Source organism: Ictalurus punctatus, chromosome 20 (genome assembly GCF_001660625.3).
Source record: "Ictalurus punctatus breed USDA103 chromosome 20, Coco_2.0, whole genome shotgun sequence".
NCBI classification, from domain to species: Eukaryota; Metazoa; Chordata; class Actinopteri; order Siluriformes; family Ictaluridae; genus Ictalurus; species Ictalurus punctatus.
In genome coordinates, this window is record NC_030435.2 from 4,629,284 (window position 1) to 4,645,226 (window position 15,943).

Here is a 15,943-nt window from a genome sequence, read left to right on the forward strand (position 1 = left end):
ATCACTCAGTTAGTCAGTCAGTCAGCCATTCATTCAATCAGTCAGTCACTGAATAATTCAATCAGTCATTCAGTCAATTAATCAGTCAGTCAGTCAATCAATCAGTCAGTCATTCGATCAATTAGTCAGTCAATCAAATCACTCAGTCAATCAGTCGGTCAGTCAGACAGTCAGTAGGTCAGTCAGTCAGACAGAAACGTCAATTATCATCAACATTAATCAGTGCCAATCGACCAAACAGAGATAATTTAGTGCTGATCGGTCAAGTCAACCAACCAATCAGAGCCAAGACCAATTACAACAGTAGAAACATGACTAATTAGTAACATTACATTAAATTGTATTAATAAACACTGATAAACAGAAGTAAAAAAAAAAAAAAAAAAAAAAAAAAAGTTAAATGTACCACCTTGAACCTGATCAAAACACAAAGGGGGGGGGGGGGGGGGGGGGGGGGGGCCACCTGCCATAAGCCTACAATAAGCATTTCAGTCTGTTTGGATCAGTGTCCTGTATTGAGGTTATAACCTAACCTCTGCTCTTCTGTCGCTCTTTCGTCTTTACTTTTATTTTCAATTTCAGAGTCGGGTCCTGATAAGTTCTACCAAATGATCAACAGTGTTCCCCATAACCTAAAGCACAGCCCATAATTCACTGAGTAAACTCACAAACATCACAAATATACATGCCTACACACACACCAGGAATCTGTACAGTTTTTTTAAAGATGCTCCTCTTCTCCTTTTTCAGCAGTTTGTGCGCTGAGGTGCCTGTGGGCTTGTGGATGTGAGCAGGGTGGGAGTTGGCGCCCTCTGTGGCGAGTGGAGGAACTGCAGTGTTGCCCTGAGCCTCCGACTGAACTGGGATTGAACTTAGACCACTGTTCTGCAGGGCTTGCTGTTCTCGCACACGCGCGCACACACACACACACACACACACACACACACACACACACACACACAAACACACACACACTTATGATGATAAGGCAAATGTTTAGGAGTTAGCTGATAATGTTATAATTAATGTCATTGTACTTCTGTTCGTTGATTTAGTTTGTATTATCATTTTCATGATACTTTGCTGTACCGCAGCTGAAGGAAGGTTTTGAATAAAACAGTGAATTCATGGAACAGTGATGACATGGGGGACTGTGAATGCACGGTGTTTTAAGCTTCATCTTGGGAATTTTTTGTCTTTATACAATTTTTGTTCGCTTCAATCCTCATGTGAGGAATACTTCATGTGGAGTTGGAACGCAGAACAAAGAAATCCTACCTCTAGATAAACCAACAACCAGTCCATAACTACAGACCATAACTACAATTTTAATGATGGATCCTATTTGATTGATGCACAGTGTTGTTGACTCACATTCAGACTGTTATGATTTCAGACAAAATCAGAGATGCACTGAAGAGGGTAATAAAAAAAAAAAAAACATCTATCTATTTATCAGTCCCTCCAGAATCGCAGAAATGAACACAAAATCGACCAAACTCTGTAATATTCTGAGAAGCTTGCAAGTTTTTTTAATTCCTGCAGATTTTCATGTGATGTCATCATAACATGATGAGTGCAACATGAGTACAGCTAAAAGGTCTTATTTACCAACAAAGATCAGTGCGAAAGACTATGCAAAATGATTTAACGCAATTGCAATTTCGCCAAGTAGTTTTCCGCAAAAAAAAAAGCAGAATCGAGCATTTTTGGCCGCAAATTTGTCCGTATGTCTCTATATTTATCCACTTCTAATCTGCCGTCTCAAGTCTTGGCTCACCTGCAAGATATCTTGATTGATAGCTGTCTCCATAGTGATATTCGGTCCAGGGGGTGGAGCCTGAGCGCTGTCGCTCGTTACCTGTTCTGAAAGTTCCAGCAGTTGCTGGATCACATCGGTCACGCCCTCTGTTCCTTCTGTCCCACCTCCTGTCTGCCCAGGTTCTGCCCCCTCCTGCAGGAAACAGGAAGTGAGTGAGGAGTTAACGAGCACACTGGACGAGTATATGATGACACTGTGTTTGCGTGTGTGTCTATACCTGTGTGTTGGGCGACTCCTCCACCTCCATGATGGAGATGTGCATTTTACTAATGTGAGCATTCAGACTGCCCAGCTTCTTATAAACACAGCTACAGTCCATACAGGGGTACACGGGGGTGCCTGCAGTCTGAGAGAGTGAGATAAGCAGGGAGAGAGAGAGAGAGAGAGAGAGAGAGAGAGAGGTCTTTATTTGATATTATATAAGATTCTACCTTGGCAAACTGTTTATAATGACAAAGTGGAAAAGAACTAAATAACACAGAGGTAACAAATAAAAGAACTGTATTACACAAGACATTTGCAATGACAGTGAACACTATCTAAGATGTCACGACTCCGAAACTCTGACCCTACAAAGTTAACAGAGAAACATTAACACGTCTATATGCAGACTTTTTTTTTTGAAAACAAAAGTATGTGCGTACAATACGTGCAACAACAAAGCAACACAAACTGCTCGTTTTTTTACTTCTAACAACTGACTATGATGAAGCAGAGCATCTCGTGAAAGTGGGTGGGGCTAGGCAAATTCGAGCAGAATTTACTTGATAAAAATGAGATACAAAGTGACAAAGTATCAAAAAGAATTAAGACGGTCGGTCTCAAGACACTTCGTTTTCCAGACTGAAACATTAGACATATTTTTTTCAGGCTCTTGTCAGACACAAGTTCCTGAGTTGAGACCGAAGAGAAACTGATAGTTGAGGTTTACTGATCCAGAGAAGCAGCAGTGTGTGTTTCCTTCAACCTGCTGCAACAGAATATTATCACACAGTCAAGCTCAGTCTCTGAGAGCGAATCCGAATCGTGACGCACAGCAAGAGCAAATGAAAATCACATCGCATGCTGAGAATCGTACTCGCACTCTCAGGGCAAATAAACATTGTACACATGGTGCAGGTCAGACTCTTTCTTCTAGAAGGAATTGGAATTGAACAAAAATGGACTCCAGTTCAAATCAAATAAACCAGAGAGGCAGAGAGCTCATGAGAAAGGGCTCTCACCACCTGAAGAAACCTTAACGTCAGGCTCCATGATAGTGCCATAATAAATTGTGTATTTAAGGGGTAAATTGTGTTTACTTTCATTCTTTCATTCATTTTTTTTTCACCATGCCAGCATCTATGGCTATATTCGTGGCAAATTGTGTGTTTAAGGAGTACACTGCCGAAGTATAGGCTCCTATCATTTAAGTTTTCTTCTGCCAATCTTGGTTACCTTCGTTTAGACTTTTTACCATATTTGTTATCTTTTTAATTAACCGTTATTTGAAAGATCTGCCATTTTTAGACACTTGTGTTGCCCTGTACACACCCTGCTCTCTGTTTGCTTCTGTCACCAGTCCATTAGCTGGTTTGTAAACAGCAGGAAAGCTTTATCTTACCGGACATTTGTGATGCCCTTTCAGCCTGCATGTGAACGTACATTTTGTCATGAAACAGAGTGGCCCATGCCCTCTGACCCTCCGATGCTAATAGAGACACATTAACACCTTGGCAGACGTTAATGGGAACTGTGTGTGTGAGTGGTGTTACTGAGGAATACAGACTATAGAGACACAGAGACACATAAATATAGCAATATAAATAGATGAGCTGACTGTACTAAAGGGTGGAGTCACCTCAGAGTGCACTCTCTGTACGTGTGAGTGCAGATTTCCTTTTTGAGAGAACGAGGCGGGGCATAGCATGCAGAGGTGTGGCTTCTCTCCGGTGTGGCGAACCATGTGAGTCTGCAGCACCACCTTCTGGTTAAAAGCCTTACCGCAGTGTGTGCACTTGAACGGCCGCTCTCCTGAACGAACACACACACACACACACACTTTACTATCTAATATACTGTATTATATTATATTATCCATATTTGCATAATATTCCATATTCAACTGGTCTACATGGCAGAAAAAAGATTAAGTCTGAATAATGTTGAACTCAAATAATAACGGGATTGTAATATGCAGTGCATCGATATTTTCTTAATTACATGCAAATTAGCTATGATGCATTAAAGAGATGAATTCAAATAATTGGCGTGAATGATTCCTCAGACCAGTCCTATGGTGAGTGTGTGTATTTATTTATTTAGTTATTTATTTATTTATATATATATTTGTGGACATTTGCGATGCCCTTTCAGCCTGCATGTGAACATACATTTTGTCATGAAATAGAGTGGCCCATGCCCTCTGACCCACTAATAATGGATCCTGTATGTGTGAGTGATGTTACTATATCTATCTATCTATCTATCTATCTATACACACACACACACACACACACAATTTGTGTGTAATATAACTGCATGCATTTACATAATTCCCTTAAGCAACTATACGTTTAGTAGCTAACAGTAAGTGTCTCTTAGCTGCCTCAGTGATGGTTTTATCAGTAGCGTTTTGTCTCTTCACATAGAACTAAAAGCCGACTATATGGTAAACCACTTAATAGAGTTACTGATTGTAGATAATGATGTCCCTACCCCACAACCTCCAGAGAACTTCCATGCAGGAAATTAAGCGAAGAAACAGCACTATAAGTAGAAGTTATATCAAGAGGTGCTAATATCACTTCCAGCAGCTTTTATGTGCGAGTCATGTCTGTTCAGTAGATTAGACACTCAGCATTGTGTTTTACAGAGTACCTCATGCTGTGTGTGTGGTGTGTGTTACCTGTGTGAATGCGGATGTGTCGGACAAGCTGGCTGGGTTTTTTAAACGTCTTGCCACAGTGATGGCAGGTGTTGGTGAAACCGCTGCGATCAATGTTCTTTTTGTAGTTCCGTGAGCTGCTCACAACTGGCCTGAAACCAAAAGGCACACACACACACACACAACATAATTTACGCAAAAACACACAACGTATTTGTTCACTGGAGCATATTAAACACAGTGAACACAGCTCAGCATGTCACAGTCTGATCTTAGATCTGTTCACTTTCTGCTCAATTTCATTTGTTTTCAGAGCAGCAATGAAAATAAAATAAAATTAAACAGGGAAAAACACAACTGTGATAACAGTGATGGGACAGACTACAGCAGAGTTGAACTCTGCACACACGCTTTCTCTCTCTCTCTCTCTCTCTCTCTCTCTCTCTCTCTCACACACACAACTTAACGTTAACTGTAATGACATGACAATCTGTGAATAAATTAATTAACTCCAGACAGCAGACATAGACAGGCAAAAAGATAAATAAACGAGACAGATAAATAAATAAAGTGACACATAAAAATAGACATAAATAAATAAAGAGACAGACTAATAAACAGACGGACAGGCAGTCTGAAGGACAGACAGACACGTGTCAAAAAGACAAAAAGGTAGACAGACAGACAGACAGACAGACAGACAATGTAATATAGAAAGACAGACACCAAGATGGAAGAGATGGAATGAACAGGTAGGCAGACAGAAAGTATGAGAGAGATAGAGAGATAGATAGAGAGATAGATAGATAGATAGATAGATAGATCAGATGATATACAGAAACAGACAGAAAGAAAATATAAGATAAACAGAGAGACAGATAGAGATAGACAGAGAAACTGACAGACAGAAAAGTAAATAGACCAAAACAGACAAAAAGTGTAAAATAATAAGACAGCGACAGATAGACAGATATACTGGCAGAGACCGACAGACAGGCTGATAGCCTCCGTGCCACGCCACATTGATGCAGTAATTCGTGTAAAAGGAGCCCCGACTGAGTATTTACTGCATAACTGAGTATTAACATGCAAACATTTTCCGAAGGCCGACATTTCGGTATTATAAATTCTTTATTGTAATATTTTGAGATACTGAATTTTTTATTCCCATGAGCTGTAAGCCGTAATCAAGATTAAAACAAAAAAAAAGGCTTGAAATATTTCACTTCATGTGTAATGAATCTAAAATATATGAAAGTCCCACTTTTTGAAGTAAATTACAGAAAAAAATTAACTTTTCCATGATATAATTTTTTTTTTTAAGATGCACCTGTATATACTCTGCTTATATCAGCATTAAACAGAGAAGCTTTTACTGAACTCTGTGTCTGTGTGACTTCTTCCTGAGCTCAGTACTGGGCGGGTAAACAGCAGCATGGGTCCAAGAATTTAACTCTGATGCCGGTATCAGCAAAATCCTAACAGATTGTTTACTCAATAAATAGCTCTCAACATCTACTCTCGGTTTGAGCCCTAGATTTCATCTGTGAAGCCTGCAATTGTTGTTAAAAAGGATAAACCAACATGAAGACCAGAGCGCTATCAATGGGAGAAAAGAAAGCCATTTTGATGCAGCGAAGCAGACCCCTTTGGAGGAGACTGTATGTATAACCACACACACACACACACACACACACACACACACACACACACACCTGATCTTCGCGTGGGTGCGGTTGTGCTCCTTCAGCTGACTGGCCGAGGGGAACTCAGTGCTGCAGGTCTTGCAGGTAAAAACCCGGGTTCCGGAGAGTTCTCGCCGGTGTTCCTCCAGGTGCAGGGCGAGCTGATTCTCCAGCACGAACTCATCACCGCACTCCGAGCACAGCAGATTCTGACACACAGCAAACACACCCAGTCATATCCCATCACTTACTGTGCACAAACTAAGAATAGAACAAACTTCACTGGGTATTTATTGGAATTCCCACATGACATAAACGAGCACTGTGATAAAGCGACATTTTGGACATGGAACTGTCTCACCTCCTCTTTCTCATGCACCATGATGTGAGATTTGAGACTGGCGACTCGGGTGAACTTTTTCTCACACACGGGGCAGGTGGGCTCGGCCGTGCTGTGAGTCGACTTGTGCAGCATGAGGTTAAACTCCACGTTGTATGACTGGGGACACTTATCGCAGCGGTGAGGCTACAACACATGGACAGACATACAGAATGAGTGAAAGAGAAGGGCAAACATAATAGACAGATTTACACAGCTCCACAGTGTTTAATCTTATTTACATTCATCTGTCCGTTTTTATTACCCATCTATACAATTTGTCTAGGAGTCTATTGATATGTTTGCCTACGACTTGTCTGTCTGCTTTAGTATCTTGCCTTGTCGTTGGCTTCATGCTCTCTGAGGTGTTTGAGAAGCTGGTTCTCGGTGCTGTAGGTAAGAGGGCAGATACTGCAACGATGTTCAGCACTGCTTGCGCTCTCCACCCTCGGTTCCTCTCCTCCATCTGCAGAGATATTTAGGACAGGTGAGATGCCAATGCAGTAGAGAGTGCTGGAACAATGCGATACATTCCCAGTATCAATTCTGCTAACCATCTGTCATAACGCGACAGTTTGCGGTGCATCACTCTGTAGCAGGCGGGGACGAGTACTTCTGTCCTTTCTTTCCAGTGTGTGTTTCCCTTCTGAATGCGTTTTACTGGCATGGATTCGGAGCATGAGACGCTGAACCAGGTAGTGTTTAATCTTTGTGTCCTGATTTTAAATTCTGCTTTCTAAACTGGCAGTGGGCTAAAGAGTGTACCTGGGTCTCCCGTGTCCTCCTTGCTAACAATTTCATATGTTCAAAGAGGAAATCAATAAATACAGTTGAGGTCATAAGTTTACATGCGCCTTGCAGAATCTGCAAAATGTTAATAATTAAAAAAAATACATAAGTGGGTTCATAAGAATTGCATTTGTTTTTTTATTTAGTCCGGGCCTGAATAAGCCATTTCACATAACAGATGTTAACATATAGTCCACACTCACAATAATAACTGGATTTACACAAATGAACCGGTTCAAAAGTTTACACACGCTTGATTCTTAATACCGTGTCGTTACCTGGATGATCAACGACTGTTTTAATGTTTTGTGAGAGATGTTCATGAGTCCCTTGTTTGTCCCGAGCAGTTAAACTGCCCAGTGTTCTTCAGAAAAATCCTCCAGGTCCTGCACATTCTTTACTTTTCCAGCATCTTCTGAATATTTGAGCCCTTTCCAACAGCAGCTATAAGATCTTGAGATCCGTCTGTACACACTGGGGATGACTGAGGGACTCGTACATGATTATTACAAAAGGTGCAAACGTTCTGTGATGCTCAAGAAGGCAACATGATACATTAAGAGACAGGGGGTGTAAACTTTTGAACAGGATGACCGGTGTAAATTATTATTTTGTCTTCTGGGAAACATGTAAATATCTTATGCAGCTTCTGACATGCAGTATTAAAAGAAAATAACAATTTACAATCCGAGCATCCTGTTCAAAAGTTTACACCCCCCTGGCTGTTAATGTACCGTGTTGCCGCCTTCTTCTTCTGCTCAGGACAAACAAGGGACTCATGAATAACGATCACAAACATAAAAACAGTCGTTGATCACACAGGTAACGACACACAGTATTAAGAATCAAGTCATCACGGTTGTTCACATTTTTTCTGCATTCTCAATAGAAATTATTATTTTATAAATACATAAATAGTTAGCTTGTGGTGCCATGATCAAAAAATGTCTTCTATGAGAAAAAATGTTAAAATCTAGTATACCACAGCACTGGTGAATTCTCACATCTGATTGGACAGATGACTTTAAGAACAGAGGTCTGAAAACAGTCCTGGCTATAACTCAAATTACAAGTTTACAGTATATTAATGCACTTGTTCTAATATATTACTGTTTCTATAGTAACATCTTCGTTCACAGGGAGTTTTATGGTGGATGCGCTACATAATCGAATAGTTATAATAAACATATTCAAACATGTTATTTAACAGAGAAAAATGCAGAATCTATATGGTGAAAGTTTCTGTAAGGAGAGGTTTCTTTAACATGTATAATGGAAGGAGTTTGGGTGTAAGCTCACTGTAACAGTCGGGTTTTCCACCATGGGAAACTTTCTTGGTAACATAACAAGCTCATTTTTGCTTGTTTTATAAACTTGAAGAGGAAAAATAGAGAAAAAAAATGTAGAGGCTGGTGAGTCTGTTTATATAGGTGCATTTCAAAAAATCTGAATATTGGGGAAAAGTTCATTTCCTCCCCCCTCCAGAATAGAATGTATTCTAGATTCATTACATGAAGTGAAATATTTCATGGCGCTTTTTTAAAAAAAATCTTGATGATTACATCTTAGAGCGCATGGAAATAAAAAAATCCAGTATCTCAAATTATTAGAATAATTTAGAATACAGAAATTTCGACCTTCTGAAAAGTATGTTCATTTATGCACTCAATACTTGGTCGTGGTTCCTTTTGCATGAATTTCTGCATCAATATGGCGTGGCATGGAGGCGATCAGCATGTGGCACTGCTGAGGTGTTTGTTCTGGAAGCCCAGGTTGCTTTGATAGCGGCCTTCAGCTCGTCAGTATTATTGGGTCTGGCGTCTCTCATAGATTCTCTATGGGATTCGGGTCAGGCGAGTCGGCTGGACAATCAAACACAGTAACACCATGGTCGGCAAACCAGTTACTAGACGTTTTGGCACTGTGAGCAGGTGCCAAGTCCTGCTGGAAAAGGAAATCAGCATCTCCAAAAAGCTAGTCAGCACATGGACGCATGAAGTGCTCTAAAAATCTCCTGGCATTGACTCTCGACCTGAGAAAACACACTGGACCAACACCAGCAGATGACATGGCACCTCAAATCATCACTGACTGTAGAAACTTCACACTGGACTTCAAGCAACTTGGATTCTGTTCTTCTCCACTCTTCCTCCAGACTCTGGAACCTTGATTTCCAAATGAAATGCACAATTTACTTTCATCCTCCCCATGATCGTGGTTGTGTACTGAACCAGACTGAGAGATTAAAGCCTCAGGAAACCTTTGCAGGTGTTTTGAGTTAATTCGCTGATTAGAACTCTTCTCAGGTCGACATTTCTGTATCATAAATTCTTTATTCTAATTTAAAACAAAAGATTAAAAGAAAAAAAAAGCTTTAAACATTTCACTTCACATGTAACGAATCTAAAACAGATGAAAGTTCCACTTTTAAAATAAAATTATGGGTAAAAATTAACTTTTCCACAATATCAAAAATTTCTGGAGATGCACCTGTAACTGCTCACTCGCACAAGTGATAACAGGAACTACCTTTTCTTGTGGATGTAAAACAAACAAACAAAAAAACATTTAAAATCAACTTTAAATATAACTAGAAACTGTTTCAAATCACGTTGATTAATAAATAAATAAATAATTGTAAATGTTGGCAAATCGCTGTGGTATACCCTTAACAGTTATAAGGATTCGAGGAATACGTAAATAACTGTGACGTCATCTGACGGCTTCTTGAGCATGCATTCGCTACTTTCCCCTGAAACGATTTGGCAATACTGTGACCCCTTTGTGTTTGTTTGCGCCTGGCTTCGTTGCTCAGGAAACTATTTAGCGAGCAAACTAAATGAGCATGATTCTGCTCTTATTCGAAATGCTAACCACCATTTCCCTCCTCCCCGCCCTAAAAAAAGTCAGAAAACTAAACATGTAGCATAAAAAGTTAGCTAGCCAGCTACACTGAACCACGAATGTTGATATTAAAAACAGTTTAAAGTTAGCCAGCTAGCTTAGCGTTAGCGCCAATACGATAGGAGTTTTAACATAAAACAAATACGCTACTGAATATTAAACAGAAGAGCGGAAATAAACAAATAAAGCGTGTGTAGAGTAAACTGACACTCAGTACGGACCGCTACTCATCACAGCGAATGAACGTAACTGAGCGAGTCCAAGCAGCGGAGTGTTATTAATATCATTCCGCCTCAGTCTGGCGCACAAAGAAACGCACACCCGCAATACCATATCCGGGGACTATATACACAATCTTCAACTGCAGTTATCTCCGCGGTGCTTTGGCTCCGTCACACAACGTGGACATTTTTAAATAGCTAACACTCTGTAGTTTTTATCCGCCGTGTCGTAGTGCAGTTTACCTCCTGCGTTGGCAGTGTTATCCCTGGGTTTTCGAGGCCGGCCCCGCGGCATAGTTCCAGCTTTGGCCGAGGTGTACTGTGAACGGTTTCAAAATGGCGGCCGCTGTTCGTCACAATAGTGCAGGCATGGACAGACATATGTAGCGTTTGATCCCGTGAACCACTAAAAATACTAATTTTAAGTTACTTGAAGATATCAGGCTAGGAATGAATTATAAACTGCATGAAAATGGGCCTCGTTTTGTTGTAATTATACGAACATTTTAAGAGAAGTGACAGCAAATCTTAATCAGAAGGTGCTTAAAATGGTAGTTAATACAGATACATTAAGGCAACATTGGCTAAATAATGTATGATATCAGAGCTTATAGGACAAGTATAATCAAACAAAATGTTTATGGCTTAATTCTAACCACTGTAGCTACTTACTGTATTATCCTATGGACAAACACTATCATGGGCTGTGGGCCCACAAATTAATCAAAACCTATGAGTAAATATTTAAGTTTTCAGATCTAATAGTATGTAATCAGATACAGTTAATGTATCAGAGTGGACACTTTAACTCTTCCTCAGTTTCTGTGATAAATATATCAATTCTATTCAGATACAATTAATGTATGAGAGTGGCTGAATAGTTGAATATATATCACAAATTATCTGCTACACTGTTGACATTGTTGCTCTAAAATAAGTTGGGTAGTTTTCAGGGGTGGAATTAGTGATTTGGAGGCAAAATATAGGAATAAGGCCCTTATTTCAGTGTTTTACTACTCCACTTAGTTCGGAAAATTTAACTCTTTCTCAGTTTTTGTGACTTTCTTTTATTGAAAATGCTTTAATATATTCCAAATGATCGACTAGGCTATACTGCAGTTGTATATTGCACTTTTTAAATATACTGTATGACAATTCTTAATTTGGACACTTTTGTGCTCTCTGAATCTTTTTTTGTGTTGTGGATACTCAAAATTGCTGAGGTCTGAACCCTGCGGGGGGTGGGGGGTGGGGGGGGGGGGTGGACCAATAGAAACCATCACAGAAATTCTTATGGTTTCCACTACAAATATAATTACAAACCATCAGCAGTTAACCATTAAAACCATTACAATTGCCATTATTGGTCCTTCATGGTATCCACTAGACATAACATGCCACCAATAGAAAGCACCGAATTACCAGTAGAGACCAACAGGGACCTTTACAGTTTCTATTAAAAGCAATAGAATTCCCATTATAACCATTAAAACCATTACAAATTCTCTGAGCAGAAAACCATTGTCCTTATGTATTTATTTATTTATTTATATATTTTTTCTTTTTGCTCGTCATGGTAATCACCTTTTTTCTCGCTCTCTCACACAGACACACTTCTCACAATTTGCTTACTTTTGTATTCTTGTCTTTTGTGACTATTAATTATGATTGATGAATTTTAATGGGGTGGGGGTGGGAGTTAAGATAATAATATCTTCTTTGCTATAGCAGAGAATCTGATTGGAGTAGTTGTAGATTCATGACATTGTGTAGCTGTAGGGTGCCCAAAATGGTTCAAGCCCAGGACCCCTAACAGCCTTAAGTCCACCCCTAACTCTACCAGAAGATATATATATATATATATATATATATATATATATATATATATATATATATATATATATATAGATAGATAGATAGATAGATAGATAGACAGATAGATAGATAGACAGATAGATAGATAGATAGATAGATAGAAAGCATATATGAAGAAGAAATATATGCATGAATGTGCAGGTGTACAAGTGTTCCTAATAAAGTGGGTTGTGAGTGTATAAAATGAACAACATGTGTACTCCTCCTTTATGATTAACATTTGGAGAGAATATACAGCTCTATTTCAGTGTCCTCTGGACTAGAGTTGGCCATTGCAAAACTTTGATTTTGTGCTCTGTATGAGAATGATTTTGTTTAAAAAAGAAAATAGTTTCTTGTTATGTGAATCATATAATATTTGTGTGTAATGTGTATTTAATTTACTTCAGTTTTTGTAGCTGAAAAGGAAGGAAATTTTTTTTATTATTATTTTTTTTTTAATAAAAATGAAGTAGTATAGCCCAGAGGATAATTTTAAACTATTCACTAAGAACACCTTTACCAATCCTGTAGTATCTATATTTTACCAGCAGGAGGCAGCAAAGTCAATGAGACCGATCAAACATTACTTACTGTAATTGGCTTTAGATGATGTGTCCTCTGTATGTGTATCCTGCTATTCAGTAAACTCCAGAATTATTCGCACCCTTATATTTATAATGAATAACATACAGTATGATATGAGTGATATTTTGAGCTTAAACGCATGGAGATGCCCACAATTAATATTTCTTGGAGCATCCCCAGGAGATGTAATGTCTAAGAATATTGAACACTTGAACAGTTATCTTCAACTTTTCCAGAACGTCACATGCTTTTAATTATGACCCTTATCATGCTTAATTATGTATTTATTTATTTATTTATTTATTATGTATATTATCTTATTTGTGGATGTGTTTTTTCCCCTGGTGTTGAATGATAAAGGGGATTTTATTTGACCAAAGCAGACAACAAAGCTTCAGTGGAACTTATATATTTTTAAAAAATAATAATACAAACATTTTGTTTGCATTTATTGTAAATACTGTATGTTATTATTAATATGCCAATAATTCTGCCACATTAGTTTGTCTGCTACATTAAAAAAAAAAAAAAAAAAGTTTTTGTTAAATAAAGGTAAATAATCTTGTGATTAAATCCATTAGAGTCAGTTAAACCAATTAGCAAATGAACTAACTAACTCACTGATAGAAGTATCATTTTCTCTGTGTATCACTGAAAAATATTAAGGACATGTTAACATGTCTTAATATAAAACAAAAAATATAAAAATTAACATAAAAATGATCAATTAATATAAAAAAATGTAATGAAGGATTATTTATAATTATTATATTTTTTCTTTATGAAAGAAGAGCTGTGAAGGTGAATGACAATGTTTAGTACAAATAATAATAATAATAATAATAATAATAATAATAGGTTTGAAAAACAAAAATAAATACATAAAACATTTAAAATGAGAAATGATATTGTTTTTCAAAAAAAAGTGAAAATAATTGTTAAAAGAGTGAATTATTCTTCTAACTGTGTGTGTGTGTGTGTGTGTGTGTGTGTGTGTGTGTGTGTGTGTGTGTGTGTGTGTGTGTGTGTTTGGAGATGATCAGTGACTTTTAATGGGCAGCTCTCTGCCACCAACATGTCACATGACAGGAGTGTGTGAGGGAGGAGGAACACACTGCTGCTCTCTGTCACTCAGACACTGATGCCTCTCAGCAGCTTTCTGTCTCCACCTGCAGCACTTCTGCAGCCAAACCGGCCCTCTTCTCTCCATACCTTATGTTCACTTGTTCTCTGCAACCTGATTGGTTAGGTGATTAAAAATTAGGGATTGAAAAAATAGGGCACTCACTGACCAGCACTTCAGCTGGATTAAATGTAAAATATGCAGTGGCCACGAGGAAATAAAATCCCCAGGGCAAACACGTTTCTTTGCCTTGTTCCTCTGAGCTCTGTATGAGCTATTTGTCTCTGTTACAGACCCAGAACTTTAAAACACAGTCTACATCTGTTCCAGTGTTTTCCAGTTCTAAAAAGCGAACACAATTCACTCAGGATTGAAGTACTTATGAGAACTATTATGGGACTGTTTTTTTTGTTTTGTTTTTTCCACAACTCTCAAAAAAAATCTGACCAATCCCACCATCTCCTGCAGGAATTCTGACCAATACTGCCCGCTGGTGCAGAAAGCCTGACCAATTCCCATCTATTCCCACAGCAAGTCTGACCAATTCTGTCAATCCCACCTGCTCCTGAAAAAATTCTGACTAATCCAGCCTGCTCCTGAACATTTTCTGACCAATCCTACCATCTCCCACAGACAACTTACGTCGTATCGGACCATAATCTGCCACCTGCATGAATATAAAGATTGCAGACCCCTGCGAATCTTAGATGCACACCTCTACACAGTTGCTAGGAAACTGGAATAATATGTGCGCCAAGCATAAATTGGTTTAAGCTTAACTTCAAATCACACGCTACAAATAGTATGTTTTTTTAAAACACTGTTGTTTATATTGATTGCAGGATCTCAAACAAATAGGGGGGAAAAAAATGTTTTTAGTAACAGTAAGAATGAACTGTCTCCAAATTAATTTTTTTTTTTTTTAAAAACACCAAAAAAAAAAAAAAATTGTAATCTAAAAGAATTCCATCAAATGCAGTAAATACAGCAAATGTATTTTAAAAATATAGTAAAGCATTAGTTTTCTAGCACAAAATTAAATGTTACAGAAAAATGTCAGTAAAAAAAACAACAACAATATATTACTTAAGAGGCCACTTTTTGGACAAAAAAAAACACACACTATGAAGTCTGATGGTTTCGCTGCAAAAATAAGAAGCGAGTGCGACAGTCAAAGTCTCCAGAATTGAGTCTGGTTCTGCAAGATGCTCAATAACACTTACAGCTCATTTCCTTATAAAACTGCACACAGTGTACTGGATACTACTGTTTATATATTAGAATTTTTTTGTCACACCAAATATTGACTTTGTTTCATTTACTACTGTTTACTGCTCTTTACAGTATTTTTTTTTTTATGTAGAAACATTTAATTTCATTATTTTGATGGCATCTTTTTGTTCTACAGTATTTTTTTGCACACACACACACACACACACACACACACACACACACACACACACATATATATATATATATATATATATATATATATATATATACACACACACACACACACACACACACACACACACACACACACACACACACACATATATATATATATATATATATATATATATATATATATATATATATATATATATATATATATAACCCTCCCCCATGCATGGCAGGCTGATTGGCATGTCCTAAGTGTCCATAGTATATGAATGAAAACTGATGATATAGTGCTGATTCCCTCTAGATTT

General features: G+C 38.0%; 1 protein-coding gene across 3 annotated transcripts in view; it reads right to left on the reverse strand.

Annotated features, from left to right (window-relative positions):
- Window positions 1–11,019, reverse strand: part of LOC108280829 (zinc finger protein 236) — a 33,978-nt gene extending 22,959 nt beyond the window's left edge. For 2 of the 3 annotated variants that reach the window (XM_017496264.3, XM_017496262.3), the window contains exons 1-9: window positions 10,910–11,019; window positions 7,091–7,218; window positions 6,735–6,899; window positions 6,404–6,582; window positions 4,710–4,840; window positions 3,663–3,835; window positions 2,040–2,168; window positions 1,781–1,954; window positions 702–897 (exon numbers count right to left, since the gene is read on the reverse strand). In XM_017496264.3, coding sequence (XP_017351753.1) covers window positions 702–897; window positions 1,781–1,954; window positions 2,040–2,168; window positions 3,663–3,835; window positions 4,710–4,840; window positions 6,404–6,582; window positions 6,735–6,899; window positions 7,091–7,218; window positions 10,910–10,961 — 1,327 coding nt within the window. In that variant the 5' untranslated portion in view covers window positions 10,962–11,019. Of the gene's footprint in view, window positions 1–701; window positions 898–1,780; window positions 1,955–2,039; window positions 2,169–3,662; window positions 3,836–4,709; window positions 4,841–6,403; window positions 6,583–6,734; window positions 6,900–7,090; window positions 7,219–7,306; window positions 10,788–10,909 lie in introns of those variants that run through there. The other variant, XM_017496265.3, reaches the window with a different exon arrangement.
- Between the last annotated feature and the right edge of the window lie 4,924 nt (window positions 11,020–15,943).